General features: G+C 37.7%; 1 protein-coding gene across 5 annotated transcripts in view; it reads right to left on the bottom strand.

The window, feature by feature from the left end:
- Positions 1 to 6098: 6098 nt before the first annotated feature.
- The window catches only part of FAM120B (family with sequence similarity 120B), a 52064-nt gene continuing 37019 nt past the window's right edge, over positions 6099 to 21143 (bottom strand). For 4 of the 5 annotated variants that reach the window (XM_057406978.1, XM_057406981.1, XM_057406977.1 and 1 more), the window contains 5 exons: positions 16837 to 17043; positions 13801 to 13909; positions 12443 to 12556; positions 8889 to 8967; positions 6099 to 6729 (listed from right to left, as the gene is read on the bottom strand). In XM_057406978.1, coding sequence (XP_057262961.1) covers positions 8906 to 8967; positions 12443 to 12556; positions 13801 to 13909; positions 16837 to 17043 — 492 coding nt within the window. In that variant the 3' untranslated portion in view covers positions 6099 to 6729; positions 8889 to 8905. The remainder of the gene's footprint in view (positions 6730 to 8888; positions 8968 to 12442; positions 12557 to 13800; positions 13910 to 16836; positions 17044 to 21143) is intronic. The other variant, XM_057406979.1, reaches the window with a different exon arrangement.

Below are 21143 nucleotides of genomic sequence, written 5' to 3'. Positions count from 1 at the left end.
ATTGAATGCTTTGTAATGAAGGTATATTGTAACATTTCTCTCCAGGTGGCACTTTGTTAACAACAATTAGATCCTGATTGATCTTTGAAGGGCTAATTCTTATGTGGTTTGCAAGGGTCCTACAAGGAGCAAGTGTTGAGTGGGGGCACTTTAAAAGTATTAGTGAGGAAAAAAAGAAGAATAGTGCCATAAGAAATTTGCAATACAATGCCCAAGCCTCCTTTGCACCCCACAGTAATTTGTTCTTATTCCTGTTATTATCCCCTCGGGCACTAATGGTCACTTTATTAATTAGTTGAAAATTGCATTCTAGGTCAAATGGCAGCTTTTTTCCCTCCTATTGTTGCAAATTGCTAGTGGTATGGCCCAGTAAATGGCAGTGTTACTGCAAAATGGGAAAGATACTTTGCTTTTCAAGATAAAGCCCATGGACCAGCTGCACTTTCCATGACATTTCTAAGCAGAGCATTTCCCCAGGCCTGCTTTTAAGCAGTTAGAAATTAAACAGAACTCACTGTCATTGTTCAGATTTCTAATCATAGGCTGTTACTGTATTTGCTCTCACTCTCCTCACCCTCCCCCCCCCCCCCTCGTTTTAATTCTAGCCGAGCCTGTTTTCTAAGGTGCATCTCTGCAGTGCTTAGATCCATTTTTCAGGAAAGTAGGCAGCGTGTTTAGGTGCCTTCGTTTCTGGTGCTCTAATGGAAATACTTCAGAGACATCTGCTTTAGCAGTAGAGGACAGATGCTTAGCAATTTCTGAGAAATAAGGTCCTGTCTGTGGCATCTGAAGATAGCGACCCAAAAATCGCAAATTGCTCTTGAAAATACTTGCTGGCTACTGAATGTAGAAATAGAGCAAACCACAGACTCAGAAAACAAAATGGGAAATTACAGATTTTGTGAAAGTTTTTTGTAACAAAAACTCCTACTGAGGACAATAGATGTTTAGCCTTTAAACCAGAGGATCGGCCCACCAGAAGTGAACATCAAAGCAGCCTATTTTCCATTAACTATTTTCTGCAGCCTACTGTGCTGGATGCAATCTGTCATGCAAGTTTGTAGTCCAGCAGTCAGGAAAGCTACCAGAAGTCAGAAGGCCTGGGCTAATTTCCCAGCACTGTCAGTCTAACACTTCTAAAAGGGTGCAGTTAATCTGAAATCAGTTCCGCAAGCCACCTAAGACAAAACATAGCCCTTAATTTCTGTTTTTTTTCTCCAAGCAATTCTCATATCCTCTTAATCTTCTGTAAAGTTACCTTTAAACCGATTTTTCTCCCTTTCTGGTGGGCCCAATTTTAAACCAACAGAATTCAGGGGAAAAAAACCTTCCCTCTGGCCCTTCAGAGATTTAACTGAAGTCATACAAAGAGGAAAAAAATTGTTTAAGAGAAAAATGCTACAGAGTCTCTTGCAGAAACTTCGCACATACTACCCTCACATACCTAGAAGTGCAACTATTTTGAGGTTGAAACTATTCCTTCTTGAAGGATATATCATATCCAGCACATAGAAAGGCAAATGCATAGCATCCTCCAGCAGCCTGGACACTCATCCTCTCAAAATCTAAATGCTGCAGGCTGGCATCAGTTGTAGCCCTAGTGAGCATTACAGAGGGCAGTTAACAATCCCCTGAAGCACTGCACTCCTGGAGCACAAGTAACAGAAAAGAAGCCCCATCATCCTCCAATCCTAATTTCTAAACCAAGATCAGCCTTGCTAGGTTGGGCTCCCTCTATGGACATATGGAGGGTTTATCAGGGAGAGGGATAGTGGATTGATTAAGCAGTAACGTGAGGGTAAACAAATGCACAACGACAAATTTGGGATTTCTTTCCTACTCCCAACAAGTAATTGTTAGGACACACAAACTGGCTCTTAACAGCACTTAGCATTTTTCTCTTTGATGCTAGTTTTTAACTTGCTTAGACCAAAAGTTTCTTACAGCACTATTTGTTGCCAGGACTTCATGTAGTAATCAGTAATGCAAAGAAGTAAAAGAATTCCCTCTTCAAAATAACAGGTGGATGAATTTGCATGTTAATAATTACTTCTTTTTCTTGGCCACTTCAGGAAATCATTGAAAATGTAACCTTATGCAAAGCATAAGCCACAATCACTGTATAGACTTGTAGAGGTGTCACACAGTTGCAAAATGAGCCCAGATATGCAGGTAGTCAATAAGAAAAATACAACTGCATTAAGGTTATTGCAACCATGATGGAAGCACAGTATGCCCTAGTTTTCTGAATCATTTTTAAAACCTGGAACTTTTAGCCTAGATGCACTGTCCACCTTTGTAATGCTCTGTGCTGCGGTGCATCGACTGTGTAGCTGCAATGCCTCTTCTGCTTAACAATGCAATGTCACCAGTGGATTTTTTTTAACCCCTCATATTTGTTCCTTTGCGGAATCTCCCCTCTGCACAAGGAACATAGAGTAGAAATTAGATCACACCTACAAAAAGAAGGCTTTGTTTAAGAGAGAAGTGCTGCAATTTGCCCAAAGATGGTTAAGATTCAGAGTAAGCCTTTTATCCATATTTAAATGTGGTGATCTTTCATATGCATATTACATAACAAGAGGCCTGGCTTTATCACCAGCGTGCCTCAGACTTGGGTGAACTTCACTTAAATTGAAACCCCTCCAGCAGAACACAGATCAGGAGAACTAGAGGATCTGATGGGCAATTAAACCAGAGGAGTATCAGAACAGCACATTACAGAATTGTCCTTTCAGATGAGCTGCATCATCATCACAAATGAAAATTTAAGTAGTCTCAGGAAGTAAATAGAGCTTGCTGGGCCTGTGCTATTAACTAACAAACAAACAAACAAACAATCAAACAAAGAAACCCTTGACTAAAATAGGTGGATCTGATAAACCTAACTCCTGAATGGTTACCTTGACTTAAATTTTCCAAATGCCAGAAACAGCATACAAATCTCTCATTACTTTCCTAAAAAATTGATTTCTTTCACTGAAGAATGACTTCCTGAGTTACCTACAGCATATTTAGAAATCATATATGAGATCAGAACAGCTCTTTACAATAGTTTTGCTCTTTAAAAACAGTCCAAAGGCCAGCTGCATACTTGGCTACCTAATTTTTAAGACAGGGGGCATCACTCTCTATTAAAAAAACCTTCAGTTTTCAAGCATTTTCAGAGGGCTTATACCCAGAATTGGTTTCTGTGCCTAGTATTTCTTGTGTCTTCTGGCATGAAAAAGAGATGATGAATACATCTGAAACATCAACATATTTCATACTGAAATTCATGTCTAGATAAAATGCATTAACATCATTGAATATATCCCTTCATGCATTTGACCACTACTAGTAATAGGTTCTTCAATACCAAACATCAATCCTTAATTTTGTAATAAGATTAAATAACACATTTAAGCTGGTGAGTACTCAGACAGACTATACCGTCAGCTGCCTCTCTGTCTTTTACAGATAACCAACTCACCATGTGTTGTCTCAACTACAGAGCCCTAAGAGGACTACATACTTCCAGGTGAAAAGCCCTAGCCAAGACACTGTAATAACACTTAACACCTTATGTCCTACGTAGGACTTTAAAAGCAGTAGAAGCCAGCAGAGCTGTAGGAGTATCACTTGTAGGAACATACTCTTTAACAAATGAGCTTCCATGTTCAGAGGCAGCTTCTCACTTGTGGTGTGTAACATTAAAATACAGTGTATTAACATTAAAATACAGTGTATTATAATGTTAAAATACACTGTATTAAAATACAGTGTGTTTTTTCTGAGCTCTGCTCTCAGTAGCTTGATTATGGGTGAGAAAGGTCTGGATGTCAGCTGTGAGATCTAGGAAATCAGTGAATGCAAGGTCCTAATTGCACAGAGATACACAAAGGCACTGTGCTGGTTGTAGCTGTTTTCAGTTTTTCAACTATGTTTCCAGCAGCAAGTAATCCCATGGACCATATCTATTGTTTTGACACTGTCCAATTACTGTTGTAGTTCCAGCTAAAATTTCTTACCACCTTGCTCTCAGGGCCTTATAACCCATTGTCATGGAGCAGGAAGGGTGGGCTGCTCCACAAAGGCAGGCAAGACAGCATCTGAATGGCAACACAGGTAGGGCATCACTTTCCTTGTGAGGGCCCAGTCCCATGGTACCTGAACAAGAGCAGAACAGGTCTGATGACGGTAACCCGGTTCACACAAGAGTCCTGTGACCACTGGACAAGTCTGTGGAGATGAAGGATGTTCCAAGTCAAACCAGGAAGTCAAATCAGGAAGCCAAGGTGCCAGGCTGGACACAGCCATACCTGCAAAGCAGATTAGGCAGGGACCTGAGCTTAAATGGAACACTTGAGCCGGGGGGCAGAGGCCTCCCATGAGACTTTTTATAGATCTCTCACACAGATCTTTCCTATACACCAGCTGAATCCAGGGTCACCCAGCTGCAGGCAGCTATACCCCATCAGGGGCAGGAGGACAGCCTGGTAGAGCATACAGGGTGCAGCCAGCCATATGGCTGTCAAACACCTGTGCACCTGGGACACCAGGAAACACTGGAGCTTGTATATTCACCATCATTGAGCCCTGTTCTGAGCAACCTCAGCAAGTCTGAACGACCTACGTTTAGAAGCGTGGTGAAAAATTATTTGCAGAGCTTTGGCACTGCTGTTCCCCTCCACCTCACCATAGCACTTGCTAAGCTAGCACAGCAATTAAAACTGTTGTTTCCTGTTATATAAAACAAACATAATCTGTATGTTTTGATACTTACAGTGCCATAGCATCATAAGATTAACTCAGTGTTTCAGTGTTTTCTGCAACTCAGACAGATTCCCAGCCTGATAGTGTCACAAATGAGCAAAGTAATGTAAGATGAAGGGTACATAATAAATAAAAAGATGAAAGTTGAAAAATGTCTTTCTGTGAGCCACTCTTGCAATGACCATGTCACAGTTTCTGTTGAGTCACAGTTGACAAAGTTATGGATGCTACTGAATGTTCTCTGAATCCCATTCCAGAAATAAAGCTAATATATAAGTCTACAATTTTACTGAACATTTGATGAAAGGCAGCTACCCAGTGCATTGGATACAGAAGACAGTAAGCAGTATAGCCAAACAAGAAGAAAGTTTTTCCTCACAAATGGAGGTTCCTTCACTTCAAATCCACCTACCCATGCAAAGTAACCCTGTAGTCCACATATTAAGGAAACCCTATTAGAATGGAACCTTTAAGGTCATGTTCTTGTATATTGTTTCCTTCTACAGTCCATAAGCTTTATGGTACTGTGACCAATTTAAGGTTCATGGTGACAGGAAAGTAGCAACTTTGTTTTGACTTCATGCTTCTCCTTTCACTTTATGATTCCTGGTGGGAAAAAAACCTTTGGCATGGAAATAATAATAAGCAGCTTCTGCTTATGGTCTAACATTAGAAAGAAAAAAAAAAGCCTCACAGAGAAGCTAACAATTCTTCAGTAGTCAGGGTAATTATTACCAACAATTCATAACATACCACAACTAGCACAGCAAAACTCCCACTCCAACAGTATTTAACTTTATTTATTGAGGCCAACCAAAATCTTTTCTCATATCAAAGCCTGAAGGGGAAATTACCAACAAATTCTGGCACACAATTACATTCTTTTCAAATACACTATTATACATCATGAGATTCCTGAAACTAGAGAACTTTCCATAAAAGTCGGATCACATTATTCTAAGAGATTTTAAGGGGGAAGAAAAGAAAAAGAAAAGAGCGGTTGTACAATTAACCTTTATGCTATTTGAGGCTGAAAGTGCCCAGTCTTGGGTAAAAAGGGGTTCTTCTAAAGTGTTTACAATCATGTTACAGTTAAAAAATGTTACTTTTCTACCATGTGGCTTACTTTCATAGTTTCTCAGTCTCAGAGAATGAGAAAAGGGTACCTAAAAGATTCCAGAAAGTTATAAAATCAGTTTCTATGTACAAAACTGCTATAGCTTTAATGTCCTATTATTTTGGGGCCTTTCAGAGCTGAGTCAAATGGATAGTCCTCTTCTGGAATACCTAGAATTCTCTTCCATATGCAGTGAGTCATTTATGAAGTATTTAAGGTTTATCTGTCTTTAGCCTCAAAGTCTAAGTGTCTTAAGACACACTAAGACTTAGACTAAGCCTCTGGCCAGTATAACTTTGGAGGAAATTCTAAATCAATAGAAAAAGGCAGTAGGAATGTCCCTTTCACGACAAAATCCCTGGAATGCAAATCAGACACTGTGCTGTGTAAAAATGGTGTCTGTTCAAACTGTTAATAGAATAGCATAAAGGTTTAACAGAAGAGGCATAACAGTTTTCACAACAGAACCAAATGAATTGATTAAAATTTTGTAGCCTTTTTCAATACCTAGGACTGCCCTCTATTTTTTACATGTAACTTTTTGATGATCATTTTTTATAAGCATGTCAACCAGGTTTTTTTGCAAAGTGCCCCAAACAATACTTTGTGGAACTTAAACTGTATAATAATTGTTTCACAACACTCCATAATTTACTTCTCTAAGCTACAGGCTAGAAGCAAAAAGTATAAAAATAAAATGGAACTGAAAATGAGGCATGATAAACTTCTGATTAGACTCTCCCACCACCAGTTTTGAAACACTGATGAAGTTTTAATGATTTTCAGCATACAGCAATTCATAACACATCTTGTTCTCTTAGCCATTTTCATCCACTTCCAGTAATGAGCAGGATCACCTGGGTGATTTAAAAACCAAACAGTTGTGAGGAGAACATGAAGAGAACACATGAACATCAACACTGAAACAATTTTAGAAGTTATAGCCTGTTGCAGTGTAAGATTTAGTGATCCGTATTACACAGCTGATTAAACTACCACAAGGACGCATTCTAGGTTTAGTGATCAATGTATTAATTATCCAAATCAGCATCTGAAGTTCTGCAAGTCTTAACACAAGCACTAAGTTTCACAGCATCTGCTACTCTCTGTCAGGATTGGTCATGAGATAGTTTTTAGATTTAATTTTCAAATGCTTATAAAAATAAATACAATTATATATAATAAGAAGGCTAAGAGTGAGATACAGTTTCTGTATCAGTAAAATCTAGAATGATCATTATGAGAGCTACACTAACAAGATATTGGTCAGTATTATTCAAAAGAAAAATAGTCCAAAAGAGTGGATTTTCCAACATGATAAACATTAAGGCCACAGTTTTCTGTGGAAATACAAGATTTTGTTCACATGCAACACCACTGACTTTACCGTTTGAATTATCATCATCAGTGACTCAACATGGTCTTAGGAAAATCTGCACACTGTATCAAATTTCAAATCTTGCTCTTAACATTTTGCCTCTATCTTTGGATATCCCCTTTTTCGGCTGCATATATTTTTTTTTTTTTGAGAGAAGGAATGGGACACCAAACTTTCATTTCTCTTTCATCTTATACCTCCTGTATGAGAAGAAGAGATGTTCTTACATAACTTCACGCACTGAAAATGCTGAAGTCAAAACTAAAGATACTGCAATTCCAAAGCACATAAATAGCTGAAACCCCATCAGTTCCATAAACATCTGCTTGAGCCAACCCCATTCAAAGCTTGCTAAAAATCTAAGAAAAGCATGAAATTGTTGAAGATTACCTAGATGGAGACAATTATCAATTAGGTTGAGATGAAGATCAGTAAAGAGATAAACACAGTTCTAAGTGTGTCACCCACTTTCTATGTGACATAAAGTGTTGTTGACACTTTCTTCCTCTAGCACAATTTTTATACTTCATGATTTAAAATGGGATTTCTACATAACTGCCTAATATTTTTAGCCTGAAGATAATAATTAAGTAAAGTACCTCTGATTATTTTTAGCCGAATGGGTATGCAAATGGAAGACATAAGAACGTTGTTGCTATCTCTAAAACAGTTCCTTAATAAACACAAGTAATGACTTGAAGAGGGGCTTTTGTAGTACCAATTTACCAACATATGATCCTATGGTGCTGTTAAAAATTGCATGTGCTCTGTTATTTTACAGTTCTTTAGCATTATTTATATAACTCCATTTATAATGAATTAATTTTATAATAAAACACACACATCCATGAAATGAAATCACAAAGTGAAATAGAGCAACTTTTAAGAAATAATTCTGAAGGTGTTTAAATTAGAATTCTGGACAGGAAAGAAGACTTAGCTCTCTTAAGTAAGTTTACAGAAGTAAGTATGACAGATTCTTTCTCTCCTCAGCAGTGATGTGGGTCCCTGTGGTTCTCAGTCAGCTGAGATACACAAAGGTATTTAACTAGAAGTGCCAAAAGTAATAGCAATTTTTTTTTGCATTTTACAGGAAGGTGATCTTGGTTCATTGGTAGATGATGTTGACATCAGTAATATCATGTTTCAAATTTTTCAATGGGTTTCGGTAACAATGGTGTAACACTTAAAGATATAATCCACAATTAAGACACAAACTGCTGTGAATTAACATGAACCACAATTCAGCAGGGATATTCATGGTAAGTAAACTCTTGTAATACACGTCTATAACAAAAATAAGCAAACCTTATAGTTTAAGTCTTAAAGCTTGCAATCAGGAATATCTAACAATATAAAAACACTTCAGACTTTGAAGTGCCAAATGGACAAAAAAATATAGCTATACTGGGATGCTATTTTGCTTCAGCTGGTGCCTTTAACTTCAGTTTTAATGATTCTGATCTCATAGCAAGCTTAGACCTAATGTAACAAGTGATTAACAAGCTGAATAGCCTCAGCTTTGAGTTATTTCCTCCACAATCACATGGTTCAGTTATTCTGTAAAGTCCATGAAAAGACAATCTCATAAACAAAAAATATCTCAATGGTAACTACCCCATCATCTCAGTTTGCTACCTGTACACTTGTACTCCTCACCGAGAAGGAACATGGAATCTTCTCCTTCGGTCTGGATGACATGATCTATACTCTCTACCTGGAGGGAGGGGAGGATTTAAATGTTTCTAATTAACATTAAAGCAAGAATATAAGAGCTTATTCAGATAGTCTGAAAGAAAAACTACATTTATATAAATATTAAAAAAAGAACATGTCCCTTTCCAGTTCATGTATAGTTATGGCTATATTTTGAGATGTTGGAGCACAGTCCCTGGCAGCATTGCTCTTAAAGCACTTGGCCCACTGCAACTGTTAAATCTAGTCCAACTCATGGGTTGGGATAGTGAATCATACAGGTCATACACTGTGGCTGACAGATCAGACCACGTGAATTCAGTAAAGTAAAATATACTATTTAGAGTCAGACTTAAGCTGTATTAACAAACGTTTTCATACTGGTTTAAGTGTGCCTGTGTACAGTGCTGCTTCAGTTAGATTTCTATAAGCAAAGCAGTACTCAAAACTCAAAATGAAATCTTTTTTCAGCACCAAAATTCTGTCAAGTCCCACCTACTTTCCAGTTCCATCAAAATCTTGTTAACCAGAAATATGCTTGAACACAGAGTATGCAGCGTAAGTGTGGAAGCCTTGATTAAATACATAAAATCATAGAATAGATTGAGTTGGAAGGGACCTTCAAAGGTCATCTAGTCCAACCCCCCTGAAATCAGCAGGGACATCCTTCAACTAGATAAGGTTGCCCAGAACCACATCCAGCCTGGCCTTGAATGTCTCCAGGGATGGTGCATCCACCACCTCTCTGGGCAACCTGTGCCAGAATTTGACCACCCTCATTGTAAAAAATTTTGTCCTCACATCTAGTCTGAACCTCCTCTCTTTCAGTTTAAAACCATCACCCCTCACCCTATTGCAAAAGGCCCATCTTTCTTATAAGCCCCTTTTATAGCAAATGATTTTTTTTTCCCTTTCTTTTTTATGTTAATTTAGATCTAGGGGGTAATTTATATGCTATGACAAACACTCTAGGTGTTTATCAGCTGGACTGTGGAAGAGTGGCAAAGACACATAATAGCCGATATCATGATTTCCACACTTGTTAGTGCTCAGTTTATTTTCAGCTATTTGTAGAATGAGGTAACAATGTGATTCAAAATAATGTATTAGTGATTTTAACTTCTAATTAATGAAGTTTTGTCTGCCAATAGGCTATATGGCATAAAATGTGGTGTTTCAACCATGAAACTAGAATCTGTAAAGTCATGGTTTGCTACAGACGTCTATGCTACCTTGGGCAAGGCTTTGAAACTCAAAGATTATGAAGTGCTGCAATGCAGTTTCATATCTCAGTAACAGAAGCCTAACCTTAAATTTAAATTAGATACCTAAGATCTGTCTAACAAGCATCAGAAAAGGACAGACACTCAGAATAGGATACACAACAGCCAACATGCTAAATAGGAAGTCTTCCAAATTAATAAACAAGAAACACTAAAGGAAAATCTCCCTCCCTGTAAGGCTTAGATCTTCTGCTCTGGGTTACATGGATACACTCTCCATTTGTGACACACATACATACAAGAAATTTATGAAAAGAACTTAAAATAAATAAATCTTTAAAACCCCCAAACCACCCCATTCCCCCCAAAACAGAAAAATCCCACAGCTGAACTCCATTCTCTCAAAATACAGGCAGAGGATGAGATGTTAATTACAACAAATCAGAGTTTAGTATTCACCATAAAATGAGGGAAGCCTATGTTCAGTTCTCGTTCTGCCTAAGCAGAATCAAAACATCATTTCAGAGAAATACCAGTGCTTCTAAGCTTTATGCTTTCTGGGTGGAGGCTCTCTTTCCTCCACTGTTAAAGTTGAGACCATGTCACAAAATCCTTAAACATTAACAGATAAGAGAGAGCAAAGGCTGCGTAATGGTTAGGTACGCTTCTGACACAGAAGATATGGGTCCCGTCCTTTAATTTTTACTGCATTTAATCCGATGATTTATGTATACTATGCAACAGCAGGAACCATAACAATATACCATGGGAATGTACATAAAGGATGGGACAGATAGGTAATTTTACTAGGAAGTTTTATCACATAAGCTATTATGGAACACAAAATCGCTACTTTTTCATTCTTTTTTCTCTCTCTTTAGTGAGACACATACATATAGCAGAGAAAAAGCTACATAATGAAGCAACTCATTGCTTCATAACCAACTCATTGCAACTGCTGTCTTAATATTAGCAAACCCAGGAAAAAAACTTCATCAAAATGAGTCATCTTAGCAGATCAGCTTAAAAGGAGCTCTAAAACATCGCAGGGCTCTTTTGTAAGGACAGATACATTTTCCCAATAAATCTGTGTTAATTATAACAGAGGCAATTTGACTGCACTTATGGGATCATGTTTTAAGAGTATCCTGAGGGTAGTAAATAGGTCTAGTGTAGAAGAAGCCAAGATGTTTTAATAATGCTACTGAAACACATTCATAACACTGTTCAGCACAGTTACTGTGGAACATGCTTTGTGAAATACATATAGTTATAATATCTCTGGAGCTGGTCAGAGATGACCCAACCCCTGAACAGCAGGCTTCTTGAGATGAACATGATACCAATGATCAGTTTTGTTTCTGCTCCTGGTCAGCATACATACTCTGTATTTTAGCTTTACATTTTACATACATGATCAGTCTTTTTCTGTGAATCAAATGATAGTATCTCTCAAGTCTACAACAGTGGCAGCTGAATTAAACTTTATTGGATTTTTTTATTATTTAGCCTTCTTTAGTTATATCATAAATCTCGGCAAACTTCACCCAGAAACACAGAAGAAATTTAAGCTCTACAAACTTAATAAAATATTTGACCTTTGTTAGACACTTCTCTTTCTTTTATTTTTGTTAATCTATATGTATATGCTTTAACTCAATGAGAAAAAAACTGAATTATGACAGCTCCACAGTGTTATCCACAGTGATGCTCCACTGAAATGATTGTTCTGTTCAAGAAGTGAGATTGGTGGATAATTTAAGATTAATGCCAAGATAAGATAGAACTTGCGTTTGCACTACTTAGGCAATGATCTGGAAGCTGACACCCTGATCTAGAAAACCACTCCAGAATGTTTTTAACCTTATTCACATGCTTCAATGTTTTGTTGAAGTATGAACTACGATCTGCAGCTAAAGACTTCAGACAGACACTTCCATGCAGCTGTACCAATTTGCTTTACAACTATTATGATTTTAAATATAATTCAGCTGAGACCAAGCATGGAAAGTTTAAATACATAAAAGTTTTTTTTTGCCAGAACATTGTGAGTAGAAGATGACTCCAGATTATAATGCTACACTCTTCCTCACCTTGCAGAGTTAGTTTTTGCTAATGGCAGTACACAACTATAGCTGATACAAGTTTTGTTACAGATTGCTGTAGTCACAGGATAACTGCATACATACAAATGCAATCTGATATAGACACAGAGCTGTCACAGTGTTGATAGAGACAATTCGAAATACACACATGTGCACACCTTTTTTTTACCTTGTGGTTGAGGATTTCTCCACAGGAACCCCCTCGTCTGGTTATGATATGGAGGAACAAAAGAACTTCTGTGTATTTGTTGGAACCTGGGATTAAATTCTCTTTGCGGTGTTCCTGAAAAACAGTATTTACTAAGCAACTCTAACTGTAAGATTAAAGGAAATAAAAGAGAGACCATTCTTTTTTTGGAAACAACATTTCTTAGTTTTATGCCAAAATACTTATGCACAATTACAATTTCTCCAAACTAAAGTTAGACTAATAAGCATGGGTCTGTCCTTCCGTCCATGCACATCATGATTACAAGCTGTTAACAAGTGTATCTGGAAACCAGATCAAAATTATATGACACAGATTTGGAGACTGCAGTCATTACAACAAACAGAAATCTCTGTCCAAATTGAAATCACAAATCATAACTATAATGGTTAAGTACAGCTCTCAAGCAATAGCAGATGCTAACAAGGTCTGGTATCATAAATTACCAACAGATACCTTTAGTTTTGGATGTCCAGCACCAGTATGGTGTAGTACCACAGCAGAAGTATCACTGATACGTAATGCAAAGTACTGAACTAACAGAAAATCACTCTTGTTTAATTTGCTCAAGGAATTTTGAAGGGGTAATTTTTATCTTCACAGACACAACTGATCAGGTATTAAGCAGGTAATAAACTTAATAGCAGCATAAGCACTGTGATTCAGTATGAATTATTTTGAAGCCTCAAAATCCCTAACATTCAGAGTGATCAGTGAATGGTGCTAAAAACCTTTCAGATGTTTTTCCCCCCTAAAAGTCAGGCAGATGAAGTGGGAAAACCAAATGTCTTTAGTAAACTGAGCCATAAAGTTGACAGGGGTGGAAGCAAAGTCTTGGGCAGAGGGAAAAAAAAAGGCATTGTCCAGGTTGCCCAAAAGCCTGTATCAGTCAGTCCAATAAAGAGTATTCTCTCTTCAGTGCCTCACTTGGACCTTCAACTATGAACATTAAAATAGCTTCCCTGAGGGAAAGAAGAAAAAAAAACCTCTGAGTCATCTAATTCCTTCTATAAATTAACTTTAGTCACTGAGTAAATAGCAGTGATGTTTCAGTCAGTGAAAGATATTTTATTTACTGCATATATCTCACTACCTGTGTAGCTAGATGGAAATACTATTCTATTCAAACTTGGGTAATCCGAGTCACGTAAATTCCTGAAACCACGAAATATTTTCCCAGATCTCTCCTTTGGTTTCTTGGAGAAAGATCTTACAATTTCATTGGCTTGATGGGCTGCCTATGTAAATGCTGCTGCTGTTGAAAGATAATTGAGCTTATCAATATATTGACTTATTGAGAAAATCAACACAATGCCAACCTGTGATAAATCCATTCCCTCTTGGTCTGCTGTGTATTGTTCTTTTCTTTGCCATGCAAGCCTTGCAAATGAAAGACTTCAGATTCTCAAAGGGTGTATACAAAGATTCCTGCAGACAAGAGGGTTAAAAATCAATGGATGTGCTGCTTTTCTCTCTTCAGGTGCAGCACAAATAAATCACATATACCACAACTTAGCCACACTCACGTATATATGAAAGTGGTAGATCTGGTTCACATTTTTTTTTCAGGAAACAAAGTTCAAATATTTTGTATTAAAAGTGGATTCTTGGAGAGATGAGTAGAGGAGAAACCATACCATCTACACTGACCCCATTAGGTAATTCGGTTTTAATTTAAAAAAATTGATCATGAACATATTCATTACTGAGAAGCACAATAAGAAGGCTAACAATGTGATAACATCATTGCCTCACTGCTTTATGAGACTATTATATCCAATTTGCTGTGTGGATAAACAAACTAATATGATTACTGTTATGAAAAACAGAGAACTAGATAAGATGAGCTTAGCATATTTTTTTTTAAAGCAAGATGGTTCTATTTTTGATTCTTATCAGAAGCTATCCATTTTTTATCTTTAATAGCTGCTAGGCTACAAAGAGCTCAGCTACACAAAAACCGGTCCACAAATATATCAACTGCATGTAATTTATACATTTTCTTCTTTTGGTAAAAGAATCTGCTGGAAGTAAACCCTAAAATGTTCAAAATTTCTGGTATACATGTAAATGTTTAACCAAGATTGTATTTCTACTGCAATTTTCATAAAGCTATAAAATGAATTTAAGCCCATCATAATCCAAACGATTCTGAGATCTCCCTGAAGTAATGTAACTATCCAGATCATAGAGAAGGGGCCTTAGGAGTTAGAAGACAAGCACCAAACACCAAAAGGAGTAATTTCTTCTTATCCTATTACTTATCTTTTCTAAAATAAAAAAATCCCATGTAGAATATCTGTTTTCTGAAAACAATGCTGTCACTATCATCAGATTAGATTTATGGTGCTCAAGGGCAGATTGTTAACACAGAAGTGCTGAAAGATCTTGGCTTCCAGCAGTACATTAAGCTCTGCCAGAGACTAAGTACCAGCTGAACTTATAATAATAGGAAAAACCAATCACATATGCTTGTTGCCTTGCCAGTGTCCCTAGCTAAACTGGCATCTCTTGGCAATTCTCCCCCAAACAGTTCTTGTCTCGAACTGATAAGACGGAAAGCTATTTTATTGGTCTGGGAGCTATCTCTGCCATATATGTACCATAAAATTGTACCTAAAAAAGAAAAAGGTATTTAAGCTACTCTAAAAATTCACAGGGCTAGGCTGTTCTTTCCCACAACAGAACCGTTTATCTGGGGTTTGTTTAAACTAGAGTATCAGGCTTTCAAAACCCTAACCCAGATATTTTAGTTGATCAAGAAAATTTCCAACTCTGTTCTAGAGATCTAAGCACCTTCCTTCCTTTAACCTGATCATATCAAGATATTTTCAAATGCTGGCTAAAACATGCGATCTAGCACATTTAAAAAAACCTCTCAGGGAATATCAATTTTCTACAGATATAGACACATATTGTAAAAGTTATTCACTAACCTGAATTCTACCCAAATGGAAAAGAATTATCAGGTTCACATAGATCTGTACAGGTTCATATTTTCCCATTTATTCTTTGGACACTCTACTGCACTGCAAAAGTCCTACATGAAAAACTGGAGGAAGCACTGGCCCAATTCAAAATCTACTGAAATCAACTGACCAATTAATGGGAGCCACAGGATCTGGGTAGAGGCTATAGTCCTAATCATATGATTGATTTCATATGGAAAATATTATCCTCCTTCTCCTCCATGCTAAAAACACATACATTCCACCCACCCACACATGTCCCACTCATCATTGCAGATCCAGATGGTATGTAACTGGACACAAAATTAGAAAAGAAAACTAATTGTACAACTAGTATTGAATGCATGAGATTAAAATCATTGAAAACTGAAAAATGCTGTGTCTGTAATCACTTTTATTTATTTTAACCTCAAGTGATACATGTAACAGCAGGTAAAAACATTTCAAAGATAAAATTTTCAAAAGTAACTAAATGATACAGGATTTTCAGTACCACACTGAAAAGAATCACATTAATCAAAGGTCTTAAGAGCTATCTACACCAATGAGTACAGATCTACCCAAGCATCTCTCCACATACTCTGTGCCAGTGGAGCATGAGCCAGGTCTCGTCCAAGGCTTCACCAGCATATTCCTACCACCTTGTCCAAAGTCTAGCAGACCCTACCTCTGAGCCTGGCCAGGATGCCACCCTAACACAACCAGATGTGGCCCATATCCAGCAAGACTCTGCTGCTATGTCCCTGGCCTGGGCAGATATGTTTTAAATAATACTGTTTTTATGGTAATATAGCATGCAAATTGCACAAATCTCTAGCCTGTCAAAGTAGGATTGAGAGCTACGTAAGTACTTGGAGGTACAAGAAGGTACCTGGTGAGATTCTGAAAAAATACCTAGATACCTACCTTCCTCCAGTTTCCAGTTCCTCTTTGAATTCACCAAACCTTCGAATAGAATTTTAGGCTCCTTAATAACACTCTTAAACACTTTAACAATTACACCCAGTATGTTTACTGAAAGACATTCTTAGTATGTTGCCTAAAATCTTAAAGGAAAAAGATCTCTTAATATCTTAGTATGAGAAAACTATTACAGGAATTATCATATTTTGAAATATGACAAGCATTTTGACACTTCCTTATATTATTTTTCTGAGCAACAGAAACAAAAATAAAGGTAAAATCATAGCTTTCTTCATAGTCTCAGTATTTCTATCTTCTTAGTTTTTTTTTTGTCAGTGGAGAGGACGAAAAAGGAATAAGGAAGAGAGGAAAAATACAAAGAAAGTGGACCAGTGTAAACATGAATATTAAAACAATAAACAAACATGGACAGGTACATTTATCAAAGAATACAGAACTGTTTAAGAGGATGCAATTACTCACATTGCCTTCCAAAAGCTCCTCCAAAGAGCAACCTCGATGTGACTGCTGGTATTTTTCTTGGAAAAGTTTTCCATCAAACACCTGCCAAGGCATCAAATCATCCATTCTGAATGGAAAGCCACAGGCACTATTGGCCATCAGCAAAGTTGAAAGGCCACGCACAATGACAGCACCAAGATGCACACCTCTGGAGTCCACTTGCGCAAGCTGTGCACATAAGAGAAACCAAAAAAGGGAGACCTCACAAATCAGGAAATATAAGCAAACCTACCACCACATATACCCATGCAAGCAAAAGAGCAAAGATAAACAGTCCCAAAGTTGTGACAATGATGGTCCTCTACTGAACAGTAGAATTCATCAAAGGATTCTGTACCTAGGTTTATTTAATAAAATGGAAGTGAAGTTTGTTTTAATAAATACAGCATCTTATTCAAGTTTTTAAGACAGAAATAGTCAGAATGAAAATGGAAAGACAAATAAATGGCTATTCTCCATAGCATTTCTGAAGAATTAGCAGTTCCCCCCCGAAGAATTCTGCTAGCAGAATGTAAAACATGAGCTGGGAGTATAAAATGATGTATACAGTGATCCACTTGACCTTCCAAAGTTTGACCAGGCAGGAAATGTTACAGAACTTAGACATCATTTAAATTATGAGATTTGACAGAACAAAGTTTGTTGTGCCCAGGCTTTTTTTTTAAACACTCTAAAATTTCCTCTGACTGTAGTCTGAAAGTCAAATTATTTCACTTCAACATGGATGTCTCCAGAAGAAATACTGGAACAGTGTGAAGACATCCAGAAAATACAAAATGTGAAACTCAACAACACAATTAAAACTCATGGCCAAAATAAACTTGATGGGTGAATTTAACATCCTGCTGTGGCAAAGAACAGCAAACTATAAAAGCCTTGAATTCAATATGGGGAAAACTGTGATTTTAAGTACTGTGTAAATTGTACAAAGCTCCTCAGTGGGGAATGCCTCTTCCACAGTCTGTACTGAAGCAGTTTGTCAAGACCAGGAGGGATTCATAACAGTGTGGCCATCAATACTGTCATCTGTGGCAATTGTTGTACCCTTACAGTACAGTTTTCCTTTCAGTATAAATTATACTAGGAATAGAACAGCATTCAAAATAGTCTGGAACAGAAAGGACAAAAATGTGGCTCAAGTTTGTCTTAGTCGAACTCCTGGAGAACTCTGAAGTGTTTGCTTGAAATGCACTGGAAAGGGTTGGCCCATTACTAACAAAACCAACATCTTGTATCTTGAAAGACCCCCAAAGGACTTAAAGGTATGCACATACAGCACCAGTGCCCTATTTAAAAAAAAATGGCAAGTAATAGCAGACAACAGGAAATGTACTAACAGATCAGAACATTTTCCTTCCTAAGGCCTGCATAAAATCAGGAAATCTTTGCTACCATCATGGAGCTACAAAGCTTGCACCAAAAGAGACAAACAATAAATTATTTGGAGAATATAGCTAGACCCTGGTCAAGGACTTAGGTTTTCTGTATTATTAAATGAGCTGAAGTCTGTTGTATAATTTGACTATGTGAAACTGGCTTCTGTGAGAGGGCTCCCACTAACCACAGGCAAGGGGCAGTAGGGTTCTCTTAAGGTGACTTGAAGATATGAGGTGTACTTCCACTGGATGTTTTTTCCACTGTGCAAAAGCAAAGAGGACCTAGAGATGACAATGCAGGCAAAAGATACCAGGAAGGGTGGTTAAGAGCTCTCTGGGAAGAATTTCTGCTTCTAGTGATTCCTGGAAAGGCAACAAGCTGGCCACCAGGGCACTGACCCAACACAACACTCAATACTTGAAATTCACCTAATACAGATAACTGAAGACAACCACTGACATCCAGATAAATGTAGACAATATAAGCTAATTTGTGCATCCACTTAGAATACGAAAGGCCTATTCGTTTTCTGACTGTGACACTTCATACTTGAGTAAAAGTGACCTTCTTCTCCCCATCCTTTAAAACAAAAGTATTTTCAGTATGGGATCAGGCTATTGAGTTTCAGGAAGTTACTGTCTCCAGATGTAAGCTGTCATTTTGCTGGCTGACACTAGTAACTACATGCACACTCATAACTCTCTTGCTCTGGCAAGCAAAGCAGGCCTTTGAAAACCATTTAACAATGCTGAAAGGTACTTGAAAGAGGAATGAGGTTTAAGTGAGCCAATATTACTGGTACTAAAGTAGACTGCAAGAGCACACACAGCCAATTACCACGTTGCATCTGAAAGATTCTTATGTTGCACTAGCCAGACTGTTTCTGATCAAACCTTAAGACCTGCTAAGGAAATGAGTCCACATCATTACAAGCTTTAAAATGGAATCTGATTGGTTTGTGATCACACAGTGAAACTTTACAAGCAGGAAATGCAAAGAGAAAGAACTGCTGGGAATCCTCAGAATTCTCCCCCCCCCCCCCCTTTTTTTTTTTTGTTAACTAATCCAGCTAGGGAACTCTCTCAGAATTTACGCATCCTGGTCTTGTTCACAATGCAACAATAAACTGAACATTAAATAACTTCAATAAAATAGAGGATTTTGACAAGCAGTACAGCTTTCCTATTAAGCTACAAGGAAAATGGATGTCAAGCTACAATTAGCAGTAGGGGCCAGCAACAGCAGCACACCAACACTGAATCAAACTTGACCAAACTCATATCAATATGATTTATACCACCAGTAGCCTCTTTGTTATAGATCAGTACAAAACCAGACTGAAATTTCGTGTCAAACAAATCAGTATCTTCTGTCACTGAATTATCAGCAAGTACGCATAACATCAAAAGATTTAATTGCTGAAAACAAACTTTGATGAAGAATAATTAAATATTTAAGCTGTTGAAAAGAGTAAATGCTGTCATCTGCAGCAAGCAATTTCCCATCTTCTAATATAATGGCTGTGACCCACATGACTGTTAATTCATACTTTTTTATCATTTATTGGCAAAGATGCTTATACTGCCCTTTTTAATCCCACTGGTTCCAAGGACGTAAAACAGCTGTTAGAACAGATTACTAATACTATATGTGAATGTTGAATGCCATCTGGACCACAAATCTTAAAATAAAGCTTTCATATCTTTATTATAAAGCTAAGCACAGAACCAACCCAAATATGTGATTAACGCAACTTTCTCCAGTAACGTTATTCAAGTTAGTGCAAAATAAATGCATGCGGTTTTGCAGAACAAGTGCATAAATGAGAATCTGAAACACTGATCTTTTCAACTACACTTGAGACATACTGATTAAGAAGATAGAGTGATGTTGCTGGTGACAGGTTTTACAGGTAGAAGGCTTCACTGTCTAGGGATATCAATCCAGAACTTTCCTAAAGCATTAAAGTGTCACGTGTGGGGGAGTGGTTATCAGGTAAGGCTTGTTTTTCAATGGAAATCAATATTAGCAAGACCAAGGCAAGAACTATGAACAATGATTTCTTTATTTTAATAAGACGGGAAATACATTCACTAAAGGACAGTTTCTATTTTCCACGTCTGGCAATGAAAAGCAAAGAAAACGAAAGCACAGTGAGTCTATAACAATGAGTCTGTGCACGTGGCAAACCACAGACTTGCTTTGCCATGGGAATGCTCACAACTGCTTGGTGTCTGCGATGCAAAGACGTCACGATGAGAAGTGGAAAATTCCGAAAGAAAAGAAGGCTTGCCTTCCAGGGCATTACACCCTAGAGATTACTTCTTAGTGGAAATTGTGTCTGTTCTTTCTACTATTTTTATAAACTCAGGACCCCAGTGAATCATGTGAGATATACCCCTGTGATCCTGCTGCTGCTACTCTTACCACCAGCTGATGACATTTGTGAGAGAGAGAGACAAGGGAGTGCGTGAGAACTGCTCCTCCTGCACCAGCTGCCTGCGCTGTGCCCCTGCTGCTGATTGTACAGCAGCAGCTCCCCATCCTCTTAGCATTTGGGGAAAAAGATTACTTTTCCTATTTTCCAACATTAACTGAAGACTGAGAAGAGAACTCAAACTTCACAGTCCTCTCTAGTATCACTGAAGCAGAGGTTAGTGACACTGTGCACAGAAGGCTTGAACTGAACTGGGTAAAGCCCACTTGAAAAGAGCGAGAGAAGGGCTGCAGCACGCACATCACTAATATATCTGGTTTTTATCCTATCAATCTGAGAAATGTCTTTGCTAGCAGAGCCATCCTCATAGACATATCATACCTTTTTCTGCTCTAGAAACACAAGGCTTTGGCTTGTCGACCACAAGTTCAGGCTGAACTGCATTCTCCCTAAC

Source organism: Pezoporus wallicus, unplaced genomic scaffold (assembly GCF_028554395.1).
Source record: "Pezoporus wallicus isolate ANWC-B61680 ecotype Strahan unplaced genomic scaffold, APGP_CSIRO_Pwel_v1 scaffold_6362, whole genome shotgun sequence".
Taxonomy (NCBI): Eukaryota; Metazoa; Chordata; class Aves; order Psittaciformes; family Psittacidae; genus Pezoporus; species Pezoporus wallicus.
The sequence above is the reverse complement of the archived record's forward strand: the minus strand, read 5'-3'. Positions and strand labels throughout refer to the sequence as shown.